The sequence below is a fragment of the Balaenoptera ricei genome, chromosome 6, assembly GCF_028023285.1.
Source record: "Balaenoptera ricei isolate mBalRic1 chromosome 6, mBalRic1.hap2, whole genome shotgun sequence".
NCBI classification, from domain to species: Eukaryota; Metazoa; Chordata; class Mammalia; order Artiodactyla; family Balaenopteridae; genus Balaenoptera; species Balaenoptera ricei.
The window spans coordinates 120,712,921-120,727,434 of NC_082644.1; the positions used below are offsets into that span (position 1 = coordinate 120,712,921).

At 57.2% G+C, this 14,514-nt stretch overlaps 1 protein-coding gene across 4 annotated transcripts in view; it reads left to right on the plus strand.

The window, feature by feature from the left end:
• Nucleotides 1–14,514, plus strand: part of VAV2 (vav guanine nucleotide exchange factor 2) — a 181,940-nt gene that overhangs the window by 93,359 nt on the left and 74,067 nt on the right. For all 4 annotated transcript variants that reach the window (XM_059925984.1, XM_059925985.1, XM_059925986.1 and 1 more), the window contains exon 3: nucleotides 7,366–7,424. In XM_059925984.1, coding sequence (XP_059781967.1) covers nucleotides 7,366–7,424 — 59 coding nt within the window. The remainder of the gene's footprint in view (nucleotides 1–7,365; nucleotides 7,425–14,514) is intronic.

The window sequence follows — 14,514 nt, forward strand, 5'->3', positions numbered from 1 at the left end:
CGAGGAAGCGCAGCTAGATTTGGGGAGTTGTTTCACATCTCACTGAAGACTCAGTTCAAGGGCAGGAAGAGCAGTGGGCCAATTCTGAGCTATCATAGTCTTTTCTTTCTTAGCCTAACTTTTTCTTTCCTCCTAAATCACTTTCAAGCTCCGACCCTCTAAAGGCTCCCAGACCCTCCCTCCGAGCACTCCCCTCCCAGGTTGCTGCAGGTCTCTTGGCTCCCTGAGTGGCATTTTTTTTTTTTCATTCTGCTGTTTCGCTGTCTTGGGCCATGGGGTCTGGCTCCCTCCCATCTCCCTGCATCCTTTTGGCTCCCTTGAAGGAAAACCCCATCTGTTAGGTACCGTGGCACTGCCGTGCAGGAGGCGGTGGCTAAGAGGTGACCGTGCTCCCCGCTTGCTTTTGTTTCCCGGCCTTCTGGTGGCAGAGCTTGAACACGGAGCTGTGGTTGCCCGTGGTTCGTGATGAATCACTCCTTGCCGGCTGCTTGTCATTCCGAAGGCAACAGCACAAGTGTTTCTGACCTTGCTCTTGATGCGGAAAGAGAAAAAAGGAAGGGCAACGCAGGCTGAGCTGGAGAAAGCAATTTATAATGATTTGCTTCTAAATACGCAGCCGAGTTAGCTGTAGATTTCCCCACCGATAGGTGAGTTTAGTTTTGGCGCAACGTATTTAAATGAGCTTGATCACCTGGCCCGTTTGGCTCCTGGGAGCTGCTGGTGTGTTTGCAGATGAGTGGTCCTGGCTGATAAGAAAGTCTTCCTGGTCTGTGCAGTTCCTGCTTAATGATTCCTAATGACCGCGGGGAGCTGGGGCAGGAAGCCCTCCCGACCAAGCGGGGCCCACGGATCCACCCACCTGTCAGCTGACCAGCGGCTGGGCAGCTGGGCCCTTTTAAAGACCGACTTGTAACCATCTCTCTTCTTGCCCTGGATCGTCTCTGCCCATTCTTAGGTTCACATTTTGAGTTGCAGGGCAGTGACATCTTGTGGGATGACAGCAGAGCTGCCGTGACGGATAGACCCGGGCTGGGCTGGCTTACACGGGAGGTGGCGGCACCGTTCAGAGAGTTTCCCGGTGGGCAGAGCGTGTGTGCGCGTGCGTGTGTGGCCTCTGTCCACGCAGACCTTCTGGGATCCAGGCTGATGGCGGCTTTGCCACCTTTAAGTGGGGCTTTCAAGGTCAACCCAGGAGCAGGGAGGTTTCGTGAGCTAGGTCTGCAAAGCAGCCTGCTTGATGTCTGTTCCCAGTAACTGCAGGTGAGGCTGGAAGATGGGGTCTGGTTGGGCCTGGGAGAGGAGTTCGGGGTTTCTTGCCCACTGCGGGCTCCCGTGTGGAGTATGGTGCAGCTGATGGGAGCGCGGGATTGGCTGACACAGACTGGGTCCAGTTCCTAAGTCAGCCACTTATTGCTGGGTGACCTGGGGCAGGGTTCCCGTTCTCTCTAGTCCCCAACGTCTGCATCTAGTAAGTGGAGAGTTGGGGGAGAGAATAATAGGAACCATGTTTGTGTCATGCTAATCCTAGTGCATGACACTTAGTAAGGGCTCAATAAATGGGAGCTCATGTTCTCATAATTAAGAAGTGGGGATTGGGAGGCAGGTTCTCATTGGAACCTTTGCTGTCTGTCCATCTGTCCATCTACCCATCCATCCATCCACCCATCTGTCAATCCGTCCATCCATCCAACCATTCACCATCCACCTACCCACCTGTCTGTCTGTCCATCTGTCCATCCACCCATCCACCCATCTGTCGATCCGTCCGTGCATTCAACCATTCACCATCCACCTACCCATCTGTCTGTCTGTCCATCTGTCCACCCATCCAATCAACGGATCATCCATCCATCCACCATTCACCCACCATCTACCTGTCTGCTCATCCACCACCCACCCAAATCCCCAGATATTCTTTGAGCATTCTTAAAGTCACTCTGCGATTTAGGCCATCATATAAACTCGGTGAGCTGCAGTGTTTCTCACCTGTGAAATGTGAAGAGGCAGCTCAGAGCCTGGTTTTGAAGGTCAGATGTGATGCCAGCCCCAGAAGAGCTTGGAAAAGCTGACCATGGGACATGAAATGTGTCAATTGTCTGGGATGCCTGAAGCTGTCTGCATGGAGCCCCTGGAACCGTGGCCTCTGCTCGCCCTGTAGGGAAAGGGGAAAGCGTGGAGGCTGAGAGACATGTCACGGACCCCTCCCCCATCCCACCGAAGGTACAATGGGGTGAATAACAGAAGGGTCCCCTCTCAGAGCCGCCGCTGACTGTGTAAGCTTGAGCGAGTCCGTGGGTCACTGGGCCTTGAATTCCTGTCTGTAAAATGGGGCCACAATTTCAGTCCAGCCTATCTCATAGGAGGGAGCCTCCTGGGGCTCTTGGAGCTCTGAGATGGTGCCTGTTGGGGAGCAAAGTGCCCCTGAACCTGATCCACCCTCTGTTATGTCCCGACCACGAGGCACGGTGTCTGCACTTAGCAGGGCGCATTAAACATTTGATGAGTGACTAAGTCAGGGAAGCTAAAATCATTCATGTCCTCTGGACTGAAACAAAAGTTTCATGAGATAATACTTAATTTACTTCTCTTTTCTGGTATTGTCTGTCCTGTCCTATCCCATGCCATCCCCCCCCACCCCTTACCATCATATATTATCCCATCCCATCCCATCCCATCCATCCCTTCCCACCCCATCCCATCCCATCCCTTCCCGTCCCGTCCCGTCCCATCCTTTTCCGTCCCATCCTATCCAACTTCACTGAAAAAATGCCGTTAGGACCCTTCCAAGTTTACGCCTCACCAGTGGGTCAACACCTGCAGTTTGCACACTCTGCCCCGGAGCAGTAGAAGGTGAGTCCTCACCTGAGTTACAGCCCTTGCTGGGCAGGAGGCTGACTGATTGTGGCTGGGCCTCCTGCAGCCCAGGGACAACCCGAGCAGAGGAGGGTTGGCAAGCCCGGCAGCCCAGAGCTGTCTCCGCCCACTCGGGGCCAGGCCCTCGAGGCCGCTGTCTGGCTGCTTCCCCGTGCAGGTTTCAGCAGAGGCTTCAGCAAAGGGGTAACGGGTCCAGAGCTGCCCGGAGGCCTCGGGATGTCCTCCCTGTCTCCCCCTGGAGACCCCTGAATGATGCTGCTTTTTGAAGTCCGAGATTCCCTCTCTCTCTGTTTCTTCATCTCTCCCTCTCTCTCTCTGCCTCTGGTCTCTGTCTGCCTCTTCAGCCCTTGTCCTGAATTCCTCTTTTTAAGTCATAACAAAGGCTCGGGCCTGAAGCCGGGAACTTCGCCCTCTTCCTTTGTTTTCATCCGAATGGGGGGGTGGGTGAGGCAACCCTTAATCACCGCGTGGATCTCCTCGCTCCCCTGGTTGTGCAAAACCCCCTTCTGTGAGCCGTTTGTGAGCACCTGCTGCAGGCCAGCCGCCTGACACACGTTCCACCGAGTCCAGCAGAGTCACATGAGAGACACGCTTTTCTCCCCCATTTCACAGACAGGCAAACTGAGGCAGGGGGGGCCGAATTTGAACCCAGGACTGTCTGGGCTCTTCCTCCCCAGCAGACCATCTGGCTGCAGCCCGGACCCGCTCCGGTGGCCCTCCACTGAACCCCGCACATGCTCTGCTTGGGCCACCTTCTGAGGAGGAGCCGTCACCTCTGTCCGAGCCTTTGGGCTGGGCCTGGGGGTCTGCATTCTAAAGCTCCTCCCTTGCACGTGTGGAAGCTGATTGGCCACCGGTGTCTGGGAATCTGTCTGCCCGGATGGAGGCCGGGTGGAGAGCTGCAGGGTCAGAGCAGGCCATGCCTGGTGGGGACGGGGCCAAGACTGCCATCCAGGGTCCAGACCCCGGAGCCCGGCCTCCCAGCCTCTGGACTGTCACACCCATTCTTGTTCCTTCACCGAGTCTTAAAGGAGCTGAAACATTAAAGGTCACAGTCAAGGCAGGAGGTAGATGCAAGTGAACAGCACAGACAGCTGTGGCTTTGGGGAGTTGGCCGTGCACGTTTCTCCTCCCAGCAGGACTGGTCCCCGTGGACGCACACCCTTCTCCTGTCAATCCCCTGCCCGGCCCCTGCACACACGTTTCTTTGTTTGCTTGGAGCTGAGGCTCTGTGGGCCCAGGCGGGAACAGTTGGTGGATCTCTGAGCCCAAAGGTCTGAGCTGCTTGTATGTGGAGGGAAGGAGAAGGGGGAGGGAGGAGGGGGAGCAGGTGCTGTGTCTTTTCATTCATTATCAGGGATGCGGACGAGAAATGGAGATAAAAGTTGGGGAAATGTCATCCTTTGACATTCACGTTTTCAGAGGAGTTGGCAGGGACTGTGGGCCAGGAGGTGTTCGATCATCACGGGAGAGGGATGCCTCGGGGGTAGCCCAGCTCCTCCATCCCGGGAGCGAGGTGCTTCACGCCCCCCGCGCGGAGAGGATTCTGCTCCCTAACCTTTCACGCGGGGCCAGTGCCCCTCATCTGACCCCACAGCTCTGAGGGGTCCCACGTCTGTTCCCAGCAGCCCCTGCCCTGGGCCTCTGGTCACTGGAGTGAGGTTCCCCCTGGTGAGACCTGAGATTTCCCTTCTTGCACAGACACCAGCCAGGAAATGCGCAGCCCACGCGGAGCGAGGGGCGGGGCACCTCCGGCAGAGCTGGGACAGTTAACCCTGTTAACCCCGTTTAAGGAGCTGCTCCTGTCTGGTGATATAGATCCAGAGCGGAGCCCTTTACAAACTGCTAGTGACAGGTTCCAGCCTGGAGCAGAGCGGCTGAGAGCTCAGGGCTGAGCTTCGCTGTGGTCATAGCAGCAGGAGAAGCCATTCTGTCCGCTGGGACTGTGGACACAGGGACCGGTCTCCTGGCCTCAGCTCACTCACCTGTGGCAGCTCCTCCCTGTCCTGGGCTCCACCTGTACGAGACTCGGCCTCAGCCCTGACTGCGGGTTGGCAGACAGGTTTCGTTTCCTGTGCCGACGCTGACCGGCTGCTGGTGCCTTGTGTGGACTCCGCAAGAAGGACTCTAAGCCTGCGTCTGGCTCCATGCGGAGGAGTGCGGCAGTTGATTAGCAATGTCTGCCACGGTAGGCGTATGAGAGGGGTGGTATGTGTGCCCTCTAGTTGCTAAGCCCTTCGGTCCTAACACTTCCAGCATTCTATCTAGTAACTATAAGGACGTCAAGCAATATTGCTTTAATTTTTGTTCTTCCTAAATATTTAGAGCCCTTAAAAGCCAAGAATAACAGCAGAAGCCAAGTTGCTCATTATTTGTGAAAGGCCTCTCGGAGCACACAAGTGTGGGAGCCCTGGCTGGGCCAGCTGCACAATAAGCCCATTGAGTCTTGTCTGAGAAAACACAGAAGAACCCTGTCATTCTTTGCATTCATAACTTCCGTGCGTCCCGGCCCCTGAAATAGAACCCCTACCGGAAGACAGCACACAGCACTCAGCTTGTTGGCCGAATCTGCCGTCTCGCCAGCTGAGAAAGGGCCCTTCTGTATGGTTTGGGGTTCTCTCCCCGTCTTTTTTTTTTTTTTTTTTTTTTTAAACTTTTGGCTCCCTGTTCTTTTTTTTTTTTTTTAAAGGAAGTTTCTTACTTTTTTTTTTTTTTTTTACATTTATAGCTACTTTATTTATTTATTTATTTATTTTTGGCTGTGTTGGGTCTTCGGTTCGTGCGAGGGCTTTCTCCAGTTGCGGCAAGCGGGGGCCACTCTTCATCGCGGTGCGGGGACCGCTCTTCATCGCGGTGTGCAGGCCTTTCACTATCGCGGCCCCTCCCGTTGCGGGGCACAGGCTCCAGACGCGCAGGCTCAGTAGTTGTGGCTCACGGGCCCAGCTGCTCCGTGGCATGTGGGATCTTCCCAGACCAGGGCTCGAACCCGTGTCCCCTGCATTAGCAGGCAGATTCTCAACCACTGTGCCACCAGGGAAGCCCTCCCCCTCTTTTTTTAAAAAAAATTGCTGCTAGAAGGAGAGCTGCCCACAAGGAAGTCTGAGGCATGTGTCCCGGATGGGGGACTTCGGGAAGGTGACCTAGCCTCAGTTTTCCCGTCTCCCAAGTGTGCGCGGCAGGCCTGGCCTTGTAGGGTTGTGAGGATTCGCTGGGATGATGCCCATGAAAGGCCCATCAGACTCAGTTTCTGAGACAGCCGGTGCTCAGCAGAGGGTGTCTGTGACTTTAGCAAGTGGTCATCACGGGCCGTGTTCGTGTTCCCCGTCCTCAGACGCGCACCCACACCCCGACACACACCCACACCCGTGCACACACCGCTGGCTCTCAGAGTCGAGGCTTGCCCCCGCCTCCTCAGTGCTCGGTGTCTGGCACGGCAGGTGCCCCATCAGTCCTGCCGGGAATCGCGAGCAGCTTGTGTGAGTTGTGAGTCGTTCTCGAGTGCGTTATGCTGTGTGTTCGGGGTCAGTCCCGCCCTCTCCTGGCCTCCATTGCCCCGTGGCCATCTGTGGACACTCAGCCCTGCTTGCCGCTGGTCATTTTGGAGACTGTGGAGTGGCCGCGTTGAGGCCTCTCAGGCTGGGAGCTGGGTGGGTCCTGTGTATCTGGAGGGGGCTGGACACAGGGCAGGACTGGGTTGGGGCAGGGACGGCAGATGGAAGGAGTAGCCACTACTCCTCGCCGAGCACTTCAGGAATTCGAGTTTGACAAGTCTTGTCGGTCTGGGGAGAGCCTGCTGGGATCCCCTCATGAAATCTGAACCTGGGCTTCTTCGTTTTCCCTCTACACCCTGACCCCCCGCAGGGAGTCGGGCATCTGTTTAAATGGTCATATGGAGAGAGAAGGGGCTGGAAGGGAAGGGAGCATTATGCTGGGATGTTTGCGTCTACGCTGTGCCCCGGGCTGCTGTGTTACCTTGGGGAAGTCTCTTGACCTCTCTGGGCCACTGTTTCCCCATCTCTGAAATGGATCAGCACCTACTGGGAACAGGAGTTGTTATTAATCACATGGTAACTTCCAGAACAGGAGCCTGGGGTGAGCACTTTGTGGGCATGATGTCTGAGCAGACTCCTAGTGGCCCCGATGGGGCAGACCCTCTCCTGGGGGAGAACGAGACTCAGGGAGTGGTTGATGTCAGAGCCCCAGGGGTCAGCAGAGTGGGGTGCCCAGCCCTGCTCCTCTCCAGGGCACTGCGCCGGGCGTGCAGTAGCCCTCAGCAAATACTAGTGCACCAAAATGACACATTTTGCACGACAAATACAAAATAGGTGTCTTGCCTAAAAAAACTTATGCTGTGTTTTTTTGTTATTTTTTACCAAGATGAAACGGGCTCAGTGAACTGTTCTCGACACCTACAAAACACTTCATTACAGTTTTATGATGACTTTCGGCTTTCTGGTGAAATTACAGAAGCATCTTTTCGTCTCCCCCCAGGTCATCTCTGCCGTGTCGAGACTCTCCCTGCACAACTTGGCTCAGAACAAAGGGATCAGGTGAGCTTCGCGGAGCGCGCACTGCTGAGTGCCTGCCCTTTCATCTTCATCCGCCACCCGCGTGCCCTGTCACAGATACTGGAGTTTTGAGCAGACACCCTCTGCCCTGTGTCTTTCTCATGAATTTTCAGCGTGTTGTCGGGTTGCCTGTTGGCAGCAGCTGGAAGGGGCGGGGAGGAGGGGAGAGGCTTCAGCTCACACCGGGGAAATCTTGCAGCATGTTACTGATGGCTGCAAAATCTCTCTCGATTTAGGTAATAAGATCAGCAAATTAATCCTTTCACAGATCATTGCCTACCTAAATGCACTCTCCACACATCAGAAGTGGGTTTTGCCTCACATGAAGTAGCAGTGTTTGTTTGCTGTGATGGGGCCGAACCCAGGGACCTGCCTGCTTGGGGCTGCAGGCCTCCTGGCAGGAATCTCTCCACTCTCAGCTTTAATTCTGCTTGGATTGCAGAGAATCCCATGGCCCCCGTGGTCTGATCTCTCGTCCCTGATACGTGGACGTCGTGGGGCGAGGGGCCCTGGAATTGTGAGGGCGGAGGGGTCAGGGGAGATGGGGGGATGGAGGCATGCCGGCCACGGGGGAGGGGGACGGGGAGGGCAGCCCCAGGTGAGGACTGGTCATTGTGGATTCTGACCCATGCATGGGGGTCAGGGAGACCAGGTTCCATATCCGGTGGGGACAAGCACAGGGCCTGCCTTCCTCGATGTCCCTGGGGATTGTGGGCTAGCAGGGTGGGGATGAGAAGCTTGGGAGGGCAGAAATAGCTCCTCCTGAGGGTGGAGTGGATGGGGTCGCACCTGTCTGGGTGCAGGCGACTTTGTGAGGGTGGTGGTACTATGGAGGGACTTCACCCTGGTGTTGTCGTGGAGGGGGGCGCTGCACATGCGTGGGCTGGGGGTCCCAGGACCAGGGTGCCTACTGCAGCGGGACCCTTGGTGGGGCTGTTTGCCCAGGTCCAGAGGGTCACCGGAACAGACACAAGTATTAGGGAACCCACCCAGAACCTCTTTTTCTGTTGGGTTCTCCAAGGACTCAGAAATTTCATTGAATTGAGGATTTTTTTTTAATGTCAGCTAAAGGATAGGCTGTTTAAAAATGTTTTTAAGCTGCTATTAAACACACATTCGAGAATATTTATAACACATTTAGGGTATAAGGAATAACATTAAGACGAAACCCCTGTACCCACCACCCAGCCTACGTTCTAGAACGTTGCTTCAGCTGTGAGGCCCCCAGTTGCATGGGCTGGTTTTCAGTGTAGCTTTTGTCTGTAATAGGGACAGGTTAAAAATATTTAATTGAGACAAGCGAGTTGTTTCTGGATACAAAGACAGTACGTGGATTTTTTTGTGTTTTTCCCAGAAGCGGTCGTCTGTTTTTTTCCCTCGCTAGCGTGGGACGACAGGCGGTGTTCTGGGTTGCCTCTCACCCGTTCCAGCACATTCTCCACCTGTGTGCGTGTCTACAGGTACACGTAGGCAGGAATGAAGTCCTGCCACAGAAGTTAGGCATTTTATCTGCTTTGTCATGTAACGTGAGAACGTGAGCTTTTCTCTCAATCCATTAAACATCCTCCCAAACAGGGGCCGGCTGCCAGAGAGCCCAGCGGTGCTCCTGGGGCGGATGAGCCAGCTGGCTGTGCTTGGACGCGGTCCTGCGGTGGCCGGAGCCCCGTGCCAGGCTCCCCACGCCGTGCCCTGCCGGGCCCGAGGCCCGTGACCGAGGCTGTGACTGCCCTGTCCACAGGCTCCTAGAGCCTCGGTTTCCCTGGAGGTTGACAGCCAGCCAGGGGGTCTGCTGTTGGCTTAGAAGGTGGTGAGGGGCCTGAGAGCGGGCGTGTGACCTCTGATCAGTGTGGAGGCCCCTGGGGGACGGGGTGGTGCCCTCCCTCCTGGCCTTCTCGCCCCCATCTCCCGTCTCCCCTGACCTCTCCGCCCCCATGGTCCCAGGGGCCCCCGCCCCACGACCCAGGTGCCTCTCAGGCTGCTCCTGTGGTGCCCTCCGAGGCTGGCAGGTGAGCTTGGAAACCTGCCCTCTCCCCTCCCTATTCTGGGAGCCGCCCGGGCAGTGTGTGGGCACAGTGGCCCCCTGGATGGGGAATGAAGACCCCAGCCCTGAAGGTGGCCGCCCCTAGGGTGATGGTGAGCAGAGAGGGTGGCGATCTGGGCTGCGGAGTTGGCGAGACCCGGCTGTAAACCCTGCATCCTGTTGGCTGTGTGCCTTGTGTGCGAAGCTCCTCTCTGAGTTGGTGGATGGGGATTCACCCTTGGGCTCATCAGGGTTCATTCAGATGAGGCACGTAAATCCCGAGGTCAGTGTTGGCCCACAGAAGGGCTCAATACGTATTATAGTTTGTTGCAATGACGTAACAGGGTGTGTTGGGGGCCTCCAAGACCACCCTCGGGTCTGACGATTCGCTGGGACTCAGAACTCAGCAAAGCCGCTATACTCAAGATTCCGGTTTATTACAGCAAAAGGAGCCAGATGCAAATTAGCAAATGGAAAAGGCACATAGATTGGCGTCCAGGAGAGACGATGCACGAGTCTTCCAGGTCTCCTCTCTCCGAGGAGTTGCGTGGAATGGGAGTGCTTCATTCTCCCAGAACGATGTGTGATGTCATGGGTGAGGGTTGCCAGCCAGGGAAGTCCCCCTGAGCTTTGGCGCCCAGGTTCTCGTTTGGGGTGGGTCATGTAGACATGGCTGACTGCCCACGTGGGTGACCTTAGCCTCCAGCCCTTGCAGAGATCGAGCTGGTACCGTGGGCCCCTAGGCCCCCCATAAACCCCATCATTTCCCAGACTCTGTGGCTGGGCCCAGGGCCCCCCAGGTGCACAAAGATGCTCTTATCAGCAGGACATCCCAAGGGCACAGAGGTCCCTGCCGGGAGCCGGGCCAGGGCCTGATCTTTCTTGAATGTGCAGGGTGTGGGCAGCCCAGGTCTGCTGAGTTAACCCTTTACTGCACACGGGGGAGGGGGAAATGAAGGGGATGGGGGAGGTGTTTGCAGACAAAAGGAAGGGGCAGGGCCTCCCGATAGGAGCAGCACCTTTGCAGGAAGAGCTGACCGGCTCACCTGCATCTCCTCCTCGCCCTTATCGCTCGGTTTCCCCTGTGCCCCATCCTCACCCTGTGTTTCTCCCTCCTTGTCTGAGCCCCAATCCAGAACTTTCCCAGGGTCCTTTCCCTCCGCAGCCCCCTGGGGACAGGACCTCCATCACTTCACATGGCTCACCCACCCTGAGCCCGGGAGGCGGCCCCGACCGCCCCTGTAGCAGGACGCGTTTGAATAATCTCTCCTCCTGCACCGTACAGGCTGAGTTTTCGCGGGCAGTTTACCATTCTGGGAGCCACCGGCACTAACGCAAAGCACTAGCTATGCTCTCTTCCCTTATGAGCATGTCATAGTGTTGTTAATTAGCAGAAGGTATTCCTTTAGCCAAACCCTTTTCTGTTTTGAAAACCCACAGACCAAGCCCACAGCCCTGAAGAATCTCTTCCTCATTTCTTTCGTGGCGGGATAGGAGCCCAACATGCTCCTTTAGAAAAATGATCCTTTTCACAATGCTTGCTCTGTGCATAATGAGCTGATTTTCCACAAAAGCCCCAATCATGCTTCTCAGAGGCTGATGAATAGGAGACTTAATCTGAGAGCCGCACCCTGGTGCTGGCTGGGGGATCAGGAGTGATGTGCGTATGCGGTTGGGGTGATCCCTGAGGAGCCACCCAGCTCAGCGTGTGGGGATGTGGGTCCTTGTCGCAGCCGGAGCCGGCCCTCCAGACTGAGGGATCATCACGGCTGGGAATGGCTGGGAAGGAGGAGACGGTGAGACCCTCTCTGCGGCTGAAACTGAAAGGTGAAGCCAAGGCGCCCCCCACCCACGGAGGTCTCATCTGTCGGCCATCTGCTTGTTGAGTGACCTTAGGCAGGGAAGCTCTTGGACCCTCTGTCTCTTCTTCTGTAGACTGGGAAAGCTCCCCCTGCCACTCAAGGTTGCCGTGAGCCCGTACACTGTGCAGTGTGATTTAGTGCAGCCCCTGACACTCTGTGAACGCCCACGGGCTGCTGGCTGGGTGGTAGGCTGACTGACAGGTGGCCCCCCCAAAAGATACATCCACTTTCTAACTCCTGGACCCCGTGTGACAGGGAAACGGTTCTCCGCAGGTTACGTTTTTATAGATGCACTTACACCTGTAATTGTAAGAGGGCGGCAGGAGGATCAGAGTCAGAGGAAGGAGATGTGATGACACAGAGGAGGTTGGAGTGACGTGGCCATGAGCCAGGGAACGCGGGTCGTCTCAGAAGCTGGAAGAGGAGCGGATCCTCCCCCGGAGCCTCCGGAAGGAGACAGCCTTGCTGACACCTTGATTTGAGTCCATAAGACCCGTTGCAGACTTCTAACCTTCCAGAACTGCAAGATAGTAAACCCGTGTTGCTTGGGGCCACTGTTTGTGGTGCTTTGTGACAGCAGCAGTGGGAGTGAACGCAGATGGCGTGGGACAGGGGCCTTAGGAGCGGGTGGGGGGCCGTCGTGGCGCCCCCGGCGCGTGGATGTCTGCACACAGGCCGCGCTGGGTCCGGGTGGTGGGCTCGGCTCTGGGTCCTCACTGGGCTGAGTGCTCCTGGGCGCAGGGACCAGCCTCCGTCTTTGATTCCCTGCTCCTAGCCCAGCCCCACCACCCTGTCTTGTGCTCTCTGGCTTTTTATTGAGTTGCACTAAACTTCTCATCAGCTTCATTCCTTTGAAGTGTACGGTTCAGTGGCAGCTCACACATTCGCAGTGTTGTGCCACCATCACCCCTGTCTTGCTCCCAAGCATTTCACACCTGAATGGAGGGATCCCACCGGCTGGGGCAGCGGCGCCTGCAGTGTTCCTGATCCTGCCTGGGGCTCCGTAGAAGGTTCTAGAAGGGGAGGGTGCTCCTCATGGCGGAGGCAAGGCTGGCGGGGAGGGAGCTCCTGTCTGGGAGGTGTTGGAGGAGGGCATGCAGGCAGGGGAATGGGGGCAGTCAGGCCTGGTCAGTTTGGTTTCCTTTGTTTCAAGGACCCCGGAGCTGGTGTGATGTAGCAGCCGAGGCTGGTGACCGGCCGTCACTGGGTGGGGTGGAGTGCTTCATGCCTCAAAGGGGTGCATGTTGTGTGGGCCAGGCCCTCGCTCGAGGGAGCAGGTGCGGATGGGGCTCCGCCTGGCCTGTCCCCCGACTCTGGCCTCGCAGGTGTCATCACACAGAACCCGCCTCAGAATAAGGAGGGGCCAGCTGAGGCCAGGGCGGGGCCCCCGCCTGGCGGACAGAGTGGTCGCAGCGTGTGGATTCCTTTTGCATTCTCCTAACAGAGTGACACCTGCTTCCATGCAGGGCCCCTCCCGGGGAGGAATCTACTATTGAATTAAACCTCCTGCCGAGAACCCTCTCCCCCCACTTGGTGACAGTGACCCACACTCGGGGAGGAGGGGACAGCCCTGGGGCAGCGGGGAGAACCAAACGCTGGCCTTGGCGACACCAAGGCCATGTCCTGTCCACACTGGCTACGGGGACGGAGCTCCCAGGAGGCGGCACCGTGGAGCCTTTGAACCGTCCCCACCATCCAGGGCCTGCAGCATCCTTCCCTGGACACCCGAGTGCTTGCCACCGGCAGCTGAGCCTGGGCCCCATCTGTGAATGGGGCTGTCGGGAGGACGGCGTGGAGGAGGGGGGCCGCGTGCTTGACAAACGGTGGCAAACGGTGGCCGGTTGACTCTTGCTGAGTCCATCGCCACCGCAGACACCGGGAGGGCCGCTTCCTTGCACCCGCCACTCACCCCTGCGCAGAATTTGGAAGGAGCGCTGTGTCTGCTTCTCTCTGCCGCTACCACCGTGGGCATGAGAGCTGGGAAGGGACACGTTTGTTCAAAAATATATTAACCGGCCGTTTCCCGCGGGGCAGCGGGGAGCTAATCCGTGCTGGAGGCGGTCAGGAGAAGCGGGATGCAGCCCGGCAGGAGGGGCGTGAGTGGCCAGCTGGAGCTTCCGCGGCGGGCGGGGGTCTTTAGAAAGACGCAGTGCAGCTGAATGTCTCTCTCTGCCCGACTCCCAGATCGTTATAATCGTTGTCAGCTAGACGTGCCTGTGCTGTCAGTTTGCCCACAGCAAATGTGCATCTGGCTGAGCTAATGGATTTTTATTATTGTTCCCTCCCCTCCCCCACCCTCACGCGCTCCCTCCCATTCACCCGCCCACCTGGGCGCCTGTCCTTCTGTCCATCCAACCCACCATCTGTCTGTCCGTCCGTCCGTCCTTCCTTCCACCCATCATCAATCCACTTATACATCCACCCATCTGTCTGTCCGTCCATTCTTCCAATTGCCCATCACCTGTGCCCTCATCCACGCACCCATCTGTCCTTCCGCTTCTCCGTCCACACCCCGTCCTGCCACTCCTCCTCCGTCTGTCCCCTTTCATGTAAACGTCAGTTGGTTGGTCTCCACGTGGTGCTCTGAGGTGGTCAAGGTCACAGCTTCGGTGGCCTGGCAGTGGTCCCCAGCACAGAGCAGGCCCTCGACAGTGGGCTGCAGTGGAGGGCGGGTGAGGAAGTGACCCGGCCGACTAGGGGCAGTGCTGGGGTGCTGGGTCAGTTTCTGCACGCCCCCAGCCTCCATGGCCTCCTGGGTCAAGTGGGGTCAGAGTGGTAGCCCCCTCCCTGGGTTGTTGTGAGGCTTCACGAGATGGCCGTGACGGTCTCAGAACAGTGCCTGGCGCGTAGTAGGTCCAGCGCTGAGGGACGGGAGGAGGAGAAGGAGCCTGTCTGCGTGGGGGGATCTGCCCGCATCTGTCTGGGAGGCTGGGAGGCTTGGGGCAGGTCGAGTGTGCATTTCCCGATTCCGATTCCTCGGCTCCCACGCCTGGCCCTTCATCCCCGACTTTTACACACGGGGAAACTGAGGCCCAGAGAGCTTCCCGAGCAGGTGGTGACAGGGCCCAGGGAGTCGTCTGCTCATTCATTCATTCCTTTGCTCATTCATTCATTCATTCATTCTGTCAGTGCTTGGGGATGCCGGCAGCCCTGGACAGGTGCTGGGACACATGGGGGACCGGTCACTGTC